Raw genomic sequence first — 14,289 nt, forward strand, 5'->3', positions numbered from 1 at the left:
TACATGCCAGTATAGGCATCTTGTTTGTTTTTGTAACTGAATTAATATGGTAATTAACAGAGATTGGAGAGCTGACCGAGCTTCAGAGCGAATCCGCTCTGTAAGCAGGGGCGTTGCGACCATATACGCATGTACGCAAGTGCGTACCTCGAAAATCTTAAAAGAATATTTTATTTATTTATTTATTTATTTATTTATTTATTTATTTATTTATTTGTTTATTTGTTTATTTATTTATTTATTTATTTATTTGACTTACAGTATTTATTTATTTACTTATAGATTTTTTGGCGGAAAGCGAGTTATACACATGCAAGAGTTTTCTCTTATTACTGCTGCTATTTTACGAAAAGAAAACTGTGTGAATATTGCACTATTCATTTTAATATGAGAGTTCGAACCCCAATCACACAACGGTGATGGTCGAGACACTTGTGTCAACTTACGCTGCCGAACGCAGTTTTAGCAGCATGAAGAGACTGAAAACCCCACTTCGAAGCACTATGAGTGAGGAGAGGCTGTCCTCTTTGGCAATACTCCACACACACAAGCACAAGAATGTGGATATTGACAATCTAGTTTCCGAATTTTCCCGTCGTAAAGGGAGACGTGTCGCCCTTTTCCTGTAGCCACATTTACAGTTGATAATACACAAGTCTAATATACACTTATATCAGTTGTACCAAAGGCTGACAAATAAACAACAAAGTCACTGAATAGTTAGCGTTTTTTCATGCTTTGATTTATGAACCTCCCAGGCCCTTAAAATAAACTTTTCTGGGGGAGCATGCCCCCACACCACCCAAGAGTCTCGCGCCTTCGGCGCTCGTTTCACTACGCCCTCCTGTGCGTACCTAAACGGAAAAACCACGCTACGCCCCTGGTAAGCTCATGCTCAGACGATCCGATTCATCGGAAGGATCAAGCAATGATTATTGTAAAAAGATTTTATAAAAATAAATAACAACTTGTGGCATTTTCCTCCAACGGCTCGTAACGCAACGGGAGGAGCGTTGCGTGACGAGCCTAAAAAGTTTCTCGGAACATCCCGAGATGCGCAGAATTTTTACACCTGTAGTAAAAAACATCCTGCCGTCTTTAAAAGGGATATGTCGTGGAGATTATTTCTACTCTTTGGTCAAAACTGTGCCAAGTATGTTTTCTTTATCTTATCCTGTAGATGACTTCAGTGGAACGTGTTATGGAATACACTCATCTGGAACAAGAATCGCAACCTGACGATAAAACTGTCGCTGTACCAGAGGAGTGGCCAAAGTACGGAATAATTACGGCTGAAGGACTTTACTATGCACATCATCACACAATGCCTTACGTGTTGAGGAAAATGAATTTTTGCATAAGGGCAGAGGAAAAGGTAACCTAGACCATCTACTAGTGATACGGTTAGTCAGAAAACAGTCTTAAATAGGAATCAAAATGGAATGCGAATCTTGTGCAGTAGCTGGTAAAATACTACTTTGTTGTGATTTGTCTCAGGTGGGTGTCGTTGGTAGAACTGGAGCTGGTAAATCATCATTGATGACGGCTTTATTTAGGCTGGCAGAACCGAAAGGAACAGTTCGGATAGACGCTGTACCTATCACCGGCATTTCACTGCATGACTTGAGACGTAACCTGTCCATTATTCCTCAGGTGAGGGGTTTTCTTTATAAACATTCACGGTCGGTAAACACGCGCCCATCGCTGTAAGCACAGTCATTTTAAAAGATTGCAATGACCGGGTAATACTATTCAAGGACGGTGCCTCCTAATACAGAAGTATTTTTGCACACTTCATGGCTATGCGGGAAAAGAGGGTCTTGGTAAGGGCTGTTGGAATCCAAAAAGAAACTTTGGAGTAACCACGCATTTTTCAGAGATAAAAGAATTATCAAAAGCTTTTAAATGCATAGCAATGTGTAGTGCTGTTTTCAAATTATCGCAGAAAAGTGCGTGGTTACCCCATATTATCTTTTTTTGTTGTTGTTGTTGTTGTTTTTCGTTTTTTTTTCTTTTTTTTTTTTTTGATTCCTACAACCCTTGGTACGTTCTGCCTTTCCCCTATAGTCATAAACAGTGCAAAAATATTTCTGTTTTTGGAACCACCGTCCTTTTGAAAGCGGAGTTTCTTGGACCATCCTGGGATGCGCAGAAAGTTTGCGCAACGGCGACGACAACGCCGCAAAACAATAGGTTTATTGAACAAAAACAATCGCTCTGCACGTGCTTTTTTCATTTTGGTACATTTCTTTGTCTTCCTCTGCAAAACAACAACGTGAAATGACCAAATTCAAGGTTTTGTGGAGAACGTGAACGCACGACGGTGAATTTTTCACTTTCTTTCTTAACTTGTACGCTACTCCTACCAATTTGGTGCCTGGATAGCTCGCCATTTTTTGTAAAAGTCGAGCGAGTTGAAATAATCGCGAAGTAGCACAAATGAAAGAAAGATATATTTTCGGGTGACGTTTACGTTGCCGTTGCCGTCGTCGTTGCTTAAGCTCCCTAATGTTACGCCAGTTGTGCATAATTTGTACCGTTGTCATCAAAAGTGCTTCGAGCTGAAAGTGACAATAGTTGAGTATTAATTTCACAAGCAACTTGACTTGTTACTGCAGTTCCACATTCAAATGAGCATAAAGAGTTGACTTCACTGGAAGATAACTTCCATTGATGTTGATACATAAACATCAGTCAGAGAAGATAAACGGGAAGAAGATAATTAAGGAAACTATCCTTTATTTATTTACTCTATTACTTATTGTTATTTTTTTAAGGATCCGGTCCTGTTCAGTGGAAGCCTTAGGAAAAATTTGGATCCTTTCAATCAGTATGGGGACTCGGAACTGTGGAATGCATTAGAAGAGGTTCGTACCAAAAAGGGATGTACAAAACACTTTAGTGTTCCAGTGTCCCATGAAGGGCCTTGAAATATGTTGTTTGAAAGTATGTATTTCATAATATTTTATCCCAGAATACATAGAAGAAAAGATACCCTAAAAATGCGCGAAAATGGTCTGTTAATTTTCGCGATCTTACATCGCATCCATACAAAAACCTTCATTACACCAAATACCGGTATAGTCTTCGCCAAAAGACTTTAACAATTGCCAAAAGCAAATCTGTATCGGCTAGTTTAGTTTGGGGTGCGTTACACTGGCAATGAGAAGTGTTGACGTCGTATTACGTGTAATTACGTCATGACTGCCAAATGGCGGCCATCTTGAATTTCTGGACTACCCAAACTTCAGAAAAGCGCGGAAATTGAACGAAAACGAACGTTGAATCCGTTGAGAGTGCTATCAAGCCTCCCTAGCATGTCTCCAAGTCCTAGCGAGGAAATTGGGGTACCGGGAGTCAAAGTGAATGCTTTGCGATTTCAAAGGTTTTTTTCTTTTGTTTGTTTCGTTTAATCATGTGCCCATACGCCTTCCTTTCTTAGGTACAACTAAAGGAAACAGTATATGAGCTACCAGATGGACTGGAAACTGAACTAACTGAGGGAGGCTCAAATTTCAGTGTGGGTCAGCGGCAACTAGTGTGCCTAGCACGCGCAATCCTGAAACACAATAAAATATTGATCATAGACGAAGCAACGGCAAATGTGGATCTTAGGTATAAACACTAATCAGCACTAACTAGTCATCCTTTGAGTGACCGTGGAGGAATTAGAACTTTATTAATATCCACCTCGAGAAAAACATTTAGGAAACTTGTCATAACAAATTTGTTCCAACAGGAACCACCTTGTCTGGGGTAGGAGGGTTATCGAAGACAGTACCTATCTCATGAGCTTTACCGACAAAATTTTATTGGCTTTAAAATTTGCGTTGACACTGAAATATTCAGCTAGCAACAGACAGCATTGCTAGATAAACAAGACAAGTGAGGTTTTAATCTCATTGTCATTTTCACTGCTGGATAGAGGGGTGGCTATGCAATAATGACACCATCGTTTGAGGTTGAGGAAGGGGGGTGCAGGCAGAGATCACCATCTACTTTGTGGTTTGGTGGGTCCTGTTCGAGTATAGTAGTTTTGACCACTTCCTTGAATGTCGAAGCGAGTGATTCTGAAGGATGACATCGCTCTGTAATAGCTTCCATGTAAAAGGTGTGGCCGTATAGAGGGTCGTAAGTTTATTGGTGTTTTAACACTTTGCGGCAGACTAAAGGTTACCAAGGTTCAACTTTAACAGTTTATCATCGTGGTAAAAATAAAGTCACAGCAACATCTTGCGTGACACGAGATTTGACCTTGGTTATGTGCAAGCTATTCATAGCATCTTGTGACAGTTTTGTCATCTTCTTGGAACTTCTCAGGTAATTGTGGACCTTATGACCGTTGCCATTGCCTTGCATTGAGTTCTGCTCCGAGCTGATTTCGTGGTCGCCACCAATAACACACATTTCGCCGGTATCTCAGCCGTAACAGTTCCATAAGCCAGTCTCGTAAATGAATAATCTTGGGTCCGATTCAGACGCCTTACCTTTTCTAATTTCGCTCCAATGTGGTGTTATGCAGCCAGTTGTTCCTCTCCCGTTTGTTGAAATTTTGCTGTGCCTAACTGAAATCTGTTAAGAAAGTGATTTAGACGCCGTACCACTGCCAAATAACTGAGAGGGACGGTGTCTGAACTGATAGTAACCGGTAATTTTCTTGATTCCAGCACGGACGCTTTAATCCAGGAGACCATACGTAACAAGTTTCAACGTTGTACAGTTCTGACTATCGCTCACAGACTCAACACCATTATGGACTCGGACAGAGTCATGGTAAGCGGAGTTTGTTTATTCTAGAGTGCGACATGGCAAGATTTACAAATACAAGTTTGCAATAGGTGTCAAACGTGAGCCATTTTTGGGACAGTTAAGAACATCGGCCCATAAAAGTAACTGATAACTGAGAAATAGCTTCAATTAATTTAAAGATAAATGGGCCAAAGTTTAACTGGTAACTGAGATTCCTCTACCCCACCCGGACAATCTAATCTGGTTTCTGATTATGCCTTCTCCTCTATCAATGATTGTCTGTTCATTAGGAGACCCCAATAACCATGCAGTATTCCTTTTTTTCTTCTGATTGTGTTCTAGGATCGATTTCCGCCTCTCACTCGGGTCCGTTTTTACTCCCGCGATTGCGAGCTCATTTTTCCGAACAGCGTCTGGTAATCGACCCTAGTTGTGTTCCAGCTAGCACAAAAATACACTTGAAGGCTTTAGTTTGCTGTGTACCGAAATAACCGCTACACAGGAGACTTCTTTGCCTTTGGCATTTGACGCGGATTTCAACATTAAGACTTTGGCGTTAAATTTGCAGTCATTGTACCACATTCAACTCACGGCGCACTGTTGACGGTATTACAATTTCGTCACTTGTCAATGCCATCACCGCGACTCAAAAAATTAAAGTTGCTTAATTATGGGATTTGATAAAGTATTTTCGAAATAAGCATAATTTATTATTCAGTAAGTGACCCTGGCATACTCGAAAAAAAGGAAATCCGAGTGCTCCTATCAGGGGTCGAACCTAAGACCTTCCGATTACTAGTTCGTATGCTCTACCACTGAGCTACAAGAGACTCGTGGGAGCTAAGGCCATTTGGAAATAGTATCCTAGAAAAACGTCTAATCGGCAAGAATTAGATACGTATTCAAATTTCCCATAGGCACCTGTGTCCTATTTTCTCCATACAAATCTGACAAACGGCTAATGCTTGAAACGTCAGCTCCGGAATCTCTTGCCAGTGATTAAATTACCTTATTATATACCTAGACTTTCACTGAACAAAACGAGCACTGTGATTGGTTGATTCTTGGTCACGTGCCCCTGATCAAATGCAAATGTCTCCCGACCGAGATACACAGTTGCTGCCCTCTCAGTTGTTGGTTTGTTTGTTTGTTTGTTTGTTTGTTTGTTTGTTTTGCTGTGATTGTTGAAGGGAAAGTCTAAATATATGACAAAGCACTTAATGTATGGTCCCTCGGGAAACTATTTAGTTTTGTTTTCCATCGAGTCCTGATGTTTCCTTCGACTTCGTTTCGGGAAACATCAGGACTCTCGGGAAAACAAAACTAACTGTTTCCCTCAGGACCATACATTAAGTGTATATTATTACTGACTCAGTTGATAAGACCAAATATTCGTTTCCACTCCCCCCACCGACAAAGTACCACAGTTTCCCATCTATTCGCCAGTAAGACTCGATTACGTGGTTGGCCCCAATTTTCTTTTTTGGATCTCGAGATCCCTTAATAGGACCTGCTTTTCTCGCAAAAATAACACAGTTTTAAGAGGCACCGTTCTTAACATGTGATTCACCTTTCTTTCTTACATTGCTTATATAGGTGACCCTGCTAACTCCAAATCAAACCCGTTTACCACGCATTTATTTATTTATTTATTTTTTTTTATTTTTGTTTTTCTTCAGTCATTTACTATCGGTATCTAGAACTCTGCTACCTACTAGTTTTTACTTCCCTTCACCAAAACTAACCTAACACGCATTAGTATAAATCTACCAGTGTTCTATCACAAATGCCGTTCTCTGATTGGCTACGCTACTCGCTATCTATTCTGTGATAGATAGTGAGTAGCGGTTTTCAACAAAATGGCGGCCGCTTCCTCGAGTTTTTGAAGTGTCTGCGATGAGGATATAGATAATTTACTTGTTTATTTTGAACGACAAGTAGATTTATACTAAAACAATTAGATTCGCTCTCGATTTCTATGCATGATAGCTGATTCGGGCTGCGCCCTCATCAGCTATCACGCGATAGAAATCTCGAGCTCATAATCTAATTGTTAATTAGAAAGTGTCAGAATGGAAGTCGTACAAACATTACATAGAACCTTGATTGCACTTCCTGTGAACAAGGTACACTCTTCCAAGTATGGCACAATTGTTACAATTAATTTTAAAAACTGCTTTGACTATCGTTGTTTTCCAGACCAAAATTCCATGTTAATTAATAATAATTCCCATGAAGTTTGTACGCTAACCCAGCTCGAAACAGCCGGGTTTAACTTTATAAAGCACATTTTTATTCTCTTCATTTTTTGCGCTTTGGATTCCAGGTACTGGACGAGGGAAAGCTAGTGGAATTTGACGAGCCTTATTTGCTGCTCCAAAACAAAGACAGTTTATTTTCAAAAATGGTGGAGCACACCAGCAAACATTTGGCGACGAATCTATACGATGTAGCGCGTCAGGCGTTCTTTTCACGACACGAACTCACTGAAGATTGTGATTTGGATCCGTTGCGGCGGAAATCGATGGACGAATTAACGACATTGCAACAAGAGCAACAACAAGGACCGGAGAATGAAGAAGATTTCGAATTACCTTCACCGAGAGTTAGAAGTAGTTCTTCGTTAGAAAAGGAGAAGTTATTGTTTGAATCAACTGTTTAATGTTCGTGGAAGGACGCATTTCTAGTCAATTTAAGGTTGTTAAAAATCGTTTTCAAGAATGTTATAGATGATGTTTTTAAAGTGCCCCTGGGACGAAAATTTCATTTTCCATCTTTTTGCATTTTCGTGTAGAAGATGACCTTCTTACTCATGTTGTGAACTAAATAACAGCAGAATACAGTTTATGAAGTAGAATCCATATGAAAATTAGCCATGTGGAATTTTTCGTGTTGAGCCAATGACGTTACTTCCTGTATTTTGAGCCTTAACTTCCGGAACAAGGCCAAGTAATGGCGGCCGTAAAATCTCGAATAAAAAGCTAAAAAAAATCCTTCCAATCGCCGTAAAGGATTGAAATTTGGTAACATGAGTAAGAGGGTCATATTCTACACGAAATGCAAAAAGATGGAAAATGAAATTTTCGTCCCAGGGGCACTTTAAACGGTGTGCATCAAAATATATTTAATTAAGTATATTGTATTAAGTCCTCGACTCCACTGGTCAGTTTCAGTTACACTCATGACGAATGTAGTGACGAATTTTGGCCGGGTAAAATTTGCTGGAAAAAAATGAATCTCTCTCTTCGAGTTCATTCCGAACAATGTGAGCCTTGTGGCGTACTTCAAGGCCCACTACGTTTTGATGATTCTGATCGAAATTCTCTTAGCCAATTGATGTACATCTGGAATGTTTGCCGATGACACGTACATTGTACTGTCTACTTACTCTGACGTCGATGGGATTATGCCAAAAATTTAAAACAAATCAATTTGGCGGAACTCAATGCAGCTGGGAAAAAAGCCAGTAGAAAGCCCTTATTGCCCTTGTTTTATGTCTGATTTGTTCACTTACCTCATAGTCCTCGTCGCTGTCACTCCACATTATGACCAAAGAGGCAAGGAAAAAAACATCAGTCATCTTTTCTTACATTGCTGTTGACGTCAGTGAAACGTTATTGGCCAGCTAATCGCTTGACCGACATTGTGTTACATACCCTTTACATTTTCCATTAAAAGGTGCTTTGAAAACGAATTTGTTTTAGTAAAAATGCTCGAAGACCAGAATACATGGATAAGTGTCGTTCTGGTGTGTTTTAAAGCTCCACACTTTAAAGTGATCAAGCGGTTTATCAAGAGCAAATTCAAGTTCCTAAAATACTGTCTTAGAATAAACGCCATAGGCTTAATTGCAGCAAATCTTAGGCTAAGTTTTGAAAATTTCACTGACCTTATAATTTTTCAAGAGCTATAAAAACTATGTAGTTTGTTGAGTTTATTGTTTTTCAAGAGACTTCAACGTTCCGTTGAAATTTTCTACTAAACATCCATTTTTACTTTTATTGTTGAATTGTTTCCATATTTTAGGCAAATCCTCGTCAACCCTTAAGTTTCGTTCTAACAATATTCACATTTGATTTAGGCCTAATTTTCATTCTAATACTATACACTACTGATTTTGGCTTAAAGGTTATCTTCGCACGGTCTATTTGCATTGTCACAATGTGCTTATTGTAGACATTGTACCCTGTTCAAGTAATGACAGATTTCTACGGGTCAGATAATGTAAATGATGAACTTCACCCAGTTGCACATTCTTCTACACGCTCATCTGTGCATGCTTTTAAGTTACCCATTACTAGATGTGATTTTTAAAGTTTTTCTTGCCAAGAACCTTACTGGACTGGAACAGACTGCCAAGACAAGTAGCTTTGGCAAAATCGCTTGAGACTTTTAAGGAAGCTATTGTTGTTGTTATTATTATTATTATTATTATTATTATTATTATTATTATTATTATTATTATTATTATTATTATTATTATTATTATTATTATTTTTAGTTCTTCGCGCATTCCTGTAAATTCATATTAAATTTGGACTTAAATGGTAAATAAATAAATTATATGATTTTAGTACCAACAAAAGCAAAAAGAAAAAAAAACAGCAACAAAATAGCGTGACATGTTTGAACAGCCTGTCTTTTCTCTTCCGGTGTTTGACCCTTGTTCTGTGGTCCTTTAATAAAGTTTTCTGCCTACTGTCGATGCACACAAGTTTCAATTCCTTGGCTCATTTTGCGTTTTGCTTGTTCTGCCATTTTGGCATCCTTTGCCTCTCGCTATCAGCATCTGATAGTGACCTGTGTCAGGTTCAGCCTTGTTGCCAGGCCTAATCGCCCTTTAAAATATTGAGCGAATATAGTGCTAGTGCTGCCTATCTGAGACTTGGGATCGACCGTGACATCGCGTCTTACGTGACGTCTTGCTGTTCTCATAGTATTAAGTAAACGTTCTCTCACGAAAATCTCTTCCATCCGACTAACTGCCCCTGGGTCTCCGAGGATGCCACAATCCTTGCACGTAGGCGAAAGCTAGTTTTTTATTTTTTGTTTCTTTTTTTTTTTTATGGATATTCCTATTGTTGACTTGTCTGGCCTTGCAAACGCAAGCCCAAGTTTAGAAACATTAACTGCGATTGGGAAAGCTTGCCTGGATTTCGGTTTTTTCTACGTCGTCAACCACGGAATAGCTGATGAGCTACAAGTAAACGTTTTCGAAAAGTTGTGGCAGTTCTTCAGTCTTCCAGCTGCAAAAAAGGAAGAAATTCATCGAAGAGACGGTTTTCGTGGGTATTTTTGCAAGGAAGAAGAGCGCAGTATCGAGTATGGCTGCACAGAATGGAAAGAAGGGATCTATTATTTTCGAGACTTCACGAATGTGCCCGGCGGAAGTAGAGAAACTGTATTCTGTGGTCTGAATCCTTGGCCTAAAGATGAATATGTCCCCAACTTCCAACCAGTGGTAAAGGATTACTTTGCGAAGACCCAGGAATTAGCATCACAACTCTTAAGCTGTATTGCATTGAGCTTAGGTACGCACGCAACTTAAGGCTCGTTTTCACTAGCGACGGAGTCGTAAGCGAAGGCGTAAGAGCGCTTATGACCAAGTGAAAATCAAAAATCGGAGTCGTAAGCGGAGTCATAAGCGCGACGGAATCGCAGTCAGAAGAATCAGAACGTTTCCATTTTCTTCCGACTCCGCTTACGACTCCGTCGCTTACGTTCCGCTTAAGCAAAGCTGTTTTCACTAGATCATAAGCTCTACGCTTCTGACTCCGACTCCGTCGCTAGTGAAAACCAGCCGGCTTTTTTAACAGATCGCATTCCTGACAGTACAGTCAATATCTTTTTTTGACCCATCACAAATTGCAACAGAAAGTTTTTCCTCGCCATCCAACTCAGAAAAGCACACTATTTATCATATCAAAAGTCTAGAAAAATCTAAGAAGGGGAAGATACAGAATTTTCATTGAGACAATATGGCATGAAAACGAGGCTGACTACAGCAACCTACTTTCAGGATCTTTTTGACCAAAAATTCACCATTATTCAAAGTTTTGGGTCCAAAGGAAAGACAGGTGAATCATATCTTGTAATCCTGTCAACCAATACTTTTCTAATTGATACAAATATGTTTTTCTAAGTTTAGCATGAAAACGAGGCTAAATACAAAACAGCACGATTGTCATTATATACTGAAAAAAGACACCTGTTTCTGAGACACCTCAGCACATGCAGTTTCAGTAAAAACGTCTGTTTATGAATCCCCCGAGATACCTTCTGTTGCAATTAGTTATAGGTTGACCTTTTTTATTCCCTAAAATACTTGGACTAACTTTTGAACTGGCATATTGTAAGCAAGAGGGTCAATATGCCCTAGGCGTGAATTAGCTTTTTAGTATGGGGTTAAGGCTAGGAGACCCTGTCCCCAGGGGGGTACTCCGGATTTCAAGTGACAGGGATCATCGAAGGGTTTTTTGTGGTTTGAAATTTTTGATTCCAGGATTTAATTGGGTAGGAAAATTTAGCAAATATTTTTTGGGGTGGCTTGATTTAATAGGGAATTTTTTGGGTATGCAAAACAATCTGAAAATTTGTGACAGTGTCCGCATATTCCGGCCGCGTAGTTCTGTGAATAAATTACAACCAAACTTGTTTTGCTGCTGTTTGTTTGGTCCAGGGATTTTGTTGGAAGCCCTAGGGATTTTTTTGCCTAGGGATTTTTTTGGGTTTTGATTTTTGCCCCCATTCAATCATCCCAATCACTTGAAATCCGAAGTACCCCCCTGGGACCCTGTCTAGCTTGTTTATATTAATATACAAATATACAAAATTAATCATGGTGACTTGTAGTTGTGACCTCTGACCTGTAAAAGAAACCTGAACTTTAGCCAGTTTAAGCTAGAAGAAATTGTAACACATTTTCTAATTGGCTGTTTAAATTGCATAATTTATCTGTGGTTTGTCAAGGTTAGTGGGTTGGGGGGGGGAGCAATGTTGTTGGAATTGCCAGGGTTGTGTAGGTTTGCGAGGGTTTTGATATAATTATGTGTTGTTTGGGTATATACACTTGGTACTGGTTGAGATATTAGTCAACATATCAATTAAAGGTAGCCTTCATGGTAGTTATATTGGTGGATGTTAAGGGCCTCTACAGACTAGGCCATTTGTTACCGACAACTATTTTGTTGTTGATCATAAAAAGTTTTCGATAACAGAAAATCCAGCGTGTTAACACCCCCACCAAACATTCAATGACCTTATCCACGCTCTTTATTGCAATGTTGTTAGTTATGCATGAATTCATCAGATGTATTTAGGTCACATGGTCAAGTAGAAATAGAACACTGTAAAATGTCGCTCTTTACACACAAGTGTGGCATTGTGATTTACTCCCGAAGATAATTGCTATGGGCCGATGGTACATTTATCAGTTGTGTAACATTTTTATTGTTAATTTTCCTTTTAAAATTATATGTTGCTGAAATTATATCGTAATATTTCTTTTTCTTTTCCGTGTAGGCCTTGAACAGGATTTCTTTAGCAAAAAATATACTGATGATCCATTTGCACAACTAGCAATGTTTCACTACCCACCACACCCTGCCACTTCCAAAGATGGCAATGAAGTGTGGGGGGTGGGTAGGCACACCGACTATGGCATGCTGACAATTCTTCTTCAAGATGACGTGGGTGGGCTGCAAGTGGAGACCAAGAATGGTTCATGGATTGAAGTCCCCCCAGTTCCTGGCTCGTTTGTCATCAATTTAGGTGACATGATGGAAATCTGGACAAGTGGTGCTTTGAGGGCGGGACCACACAGAGTCAAAGTTTCACCATCTCGTCACAGACTCTCAGTTGCCATGTTTTATGATCCAGGGTTTGATTGTGTTATTTCACCCATTCCTCTGGACAACACATTAATCCCTGTAGAAAAGACTGCAGCCAAGCTGTCCATGGAATTCCCAATACGTTATGGTGACTACGCCATAAAGAAATATTCTAACATTTTACCAGGGAATGATGAGCCTCAGAACTCTCAAGGAAATTGATTTAGATAAAAGAGTTTCAGGATTGTAAGTGTTATCATTTTAGTAAACTGAGATGTGATGTACTTTTTGAGCTTGTAGAGTTTACTTTTTTTAACTGATTTTAATTGACTTTGCTTGCAATTTTGATTGCTCATCTATTGGGCTCTTTTCTCAATAAACATATGAGCTAGCGCTATTAAAAGATACTTTTGATGGCAAATTTTATTTTAACAGTGCAACACAATTTCCTGTTGTCCCCCACTACTCACCGCTCGCATGCATGCAACTCACACTTCGATTATCTTGTGTTCTTCCCCGCAGATTCTCAAGCAAAAGGGAGACTGCTTGCAGTCTAGTTCGGAGAACATTTAAATACTGCAGCATGTACGACCAACTTTAAGATGCCCCATCATATCCTGTGCACATTTACCCCCCTCCACAAGAAAAATTGAGGAAGGACCTTCTTCGATTTTTCTCGTGGAGGGCAGCTGTGCACAGGCCACTCCGTCATGACTGACTTTAAATAGATCTGTATAGACAATCATTCACTAAGCATGCAGTTTGAATGTCTTGATGATCTCCTTTGTGTCCAAGTCAACAAGATCATTGTGAATTTTATACACTGTACCAAATACAGCCTCGATGCTCATCTTCTAGTTTGTAGTACAGAAAATGAAAATATAATTTGTTTACCCATGGAGCACCAAAGAGCTCTCTAGGAGCTTGTCCAAATTGAAATTTGGAAATGTTGGTTTTTGTGGTGGGAAAGAAGAACCCAAGTACCTGGAGTAAAACCTTCGAGCAGGGGTGAGAACCAACAAACTCAACCCACAAATGGCATCAACTCTGGGAATCTAACCCAGGCCACATTGGTAGGAGCTGAATGGCCTCACCACTGCACCATCCCTTCACCATCCCTGCTTCCTGGTTATCAGCCAAGATGCGTTAGCGTGCCACCACCTCTAGATGCATTGTTATAACTGTTGAGAGGAATTCTCACAGCCCTACTAACATCGTAAACTTTTTTCCAAACCCTTAACCCTAAACCCCTATCAACCTCAAGAGTTAACTCTGTGGACAAATCCTGAATATTTGTAGCAGAATTTACAGTAACACTACTCTCCTCTCCAGCTACCCCACCGAATAATATTGCAGTTTCAGAAAATATCCATACCCACCCAATGGTAGCACAAGAGAGCTTGCTCGCAGGCTAACCCAATGGAAGATCAGTGGAAATCCTAAAGGGGTGGGGGAGGGACTCAAACAGCAGTGTCAAGTTACAATGGAATTTCTAAGGAGGTAGGTGGGGGGGGGGGGGGTCAAACCAAACAACCTTCCATGGGGGGTTGGCTTTTTTCTGGAAAAATGCAATGCCTGAAAAAAAAGAGATGATCATATGAGTAAGTCATACATATAAGATCACATCAACAACCCTTTGCACAACTGGACCGCAATAGAATAAAGCAGACATTTTAATTTTTGAAACAACAATGATGCACTTTGATGCTCA

The 14,289-nt window shown here is 39.7% G+C and overlaps 2 protein-coding genes across 3 annotated transcripts in view; both read left to right on the forward strand.

Moving 5' to 3' along the window:
- LOC146469534 (ATP-binding cassette sub-family C member 4-like) overlaps positions 1-8,426 on the forward strand; it is a 32,515-nt gene extending 24,089 nt beyond the window's left edge. Inside the window, exons 24-30 of one of the 2 annotated variants that reach the window (XM_085123177.1) lie at positions 1,181-1,375; positions 1,498-1,653; positions 2,778-2,867; positions 3,443-3,615; positions 4,668-4,773; positions 7,076-7,416; positions 7,447-8,426. In XM_085123177.1, the coding sequence (XP_084979303.1) occupies positions 1,181-1,375; positions 1,498-1,653; positions 2,778-2,867; positions 3,443-3,615; positions 4,668-4,773; positions 7,076-7,411 (1,056 nt within the window). In that variant the 3' untranslated portion in view covers positions 7,412-7,416; positions 7,447-8,426. Of the gene's footprint in view, positions 1-1,180; positions 1,376-1,497; positions 1,654-2,777; positions 2,868-3,442; positions 3,616-4,667; positions 4,774-7,075 lie in introns of both variants that reach the window. The other variant, XM_085123176.1, reaches the window with a different exon arrangement.
- Positions 8,427-9,665: 1,239 nt separating this feature from the next.
- On the forward strand, positions 9,666-13,010 carry LOC146469535 (1-aminocyclopropane-1-carboxylate oxidase-like). The gene is made up of 2 exons (XM_085123088.1): positions 9,666-10,280; positions 12,271-13,010. The coding sequence occupies exons 1-2, from the start codon at positions 9,815-9,817 to the stop codon at positions 12,798-12,800; spliced, it is 996 nt and encodes a 331-aa protein (XP_084979214.1). The 5' UTR covers positions 9,666-9,814; the 3' UTR covers positions 12,801-13,010.
- The last annotated feature ends 1,279 nt before the right edge of the window (positions 13,011-14,289 follow it).

Source organism: Pavona decussata, unplaced genomic scaffold (assembly GCF_977016875.1).
Source record: "Pavona decussata unplaced genomic scaffold, jaPavDecu1.1 SCAFFOLD_122, whole genome shotgun sequence".
Taxonomy (NCBI): domain Eukaryota; kingdom Metazoa; phylum Cnidaria; class Anthozoa; order Scleractinia; family Agariciidae; genus Pavona; species Pavona decussata.

Coding starts and splice junctions, on each gene's coding strand:
- LOC146469535 (XM_085123088.1), top strand. CDS start 9,815: ATGGATATTCCTATTGTTGACTTGTCTGGCCTTGCAAACGCAAGCCCA. Junction 10,281..12,270: donor CTGTATTGCATTGAGCTTAG/GTACGCACGCAA, acceptor TTTTCCGTGTAG/GCCTTGAACAGGATTTCTTT.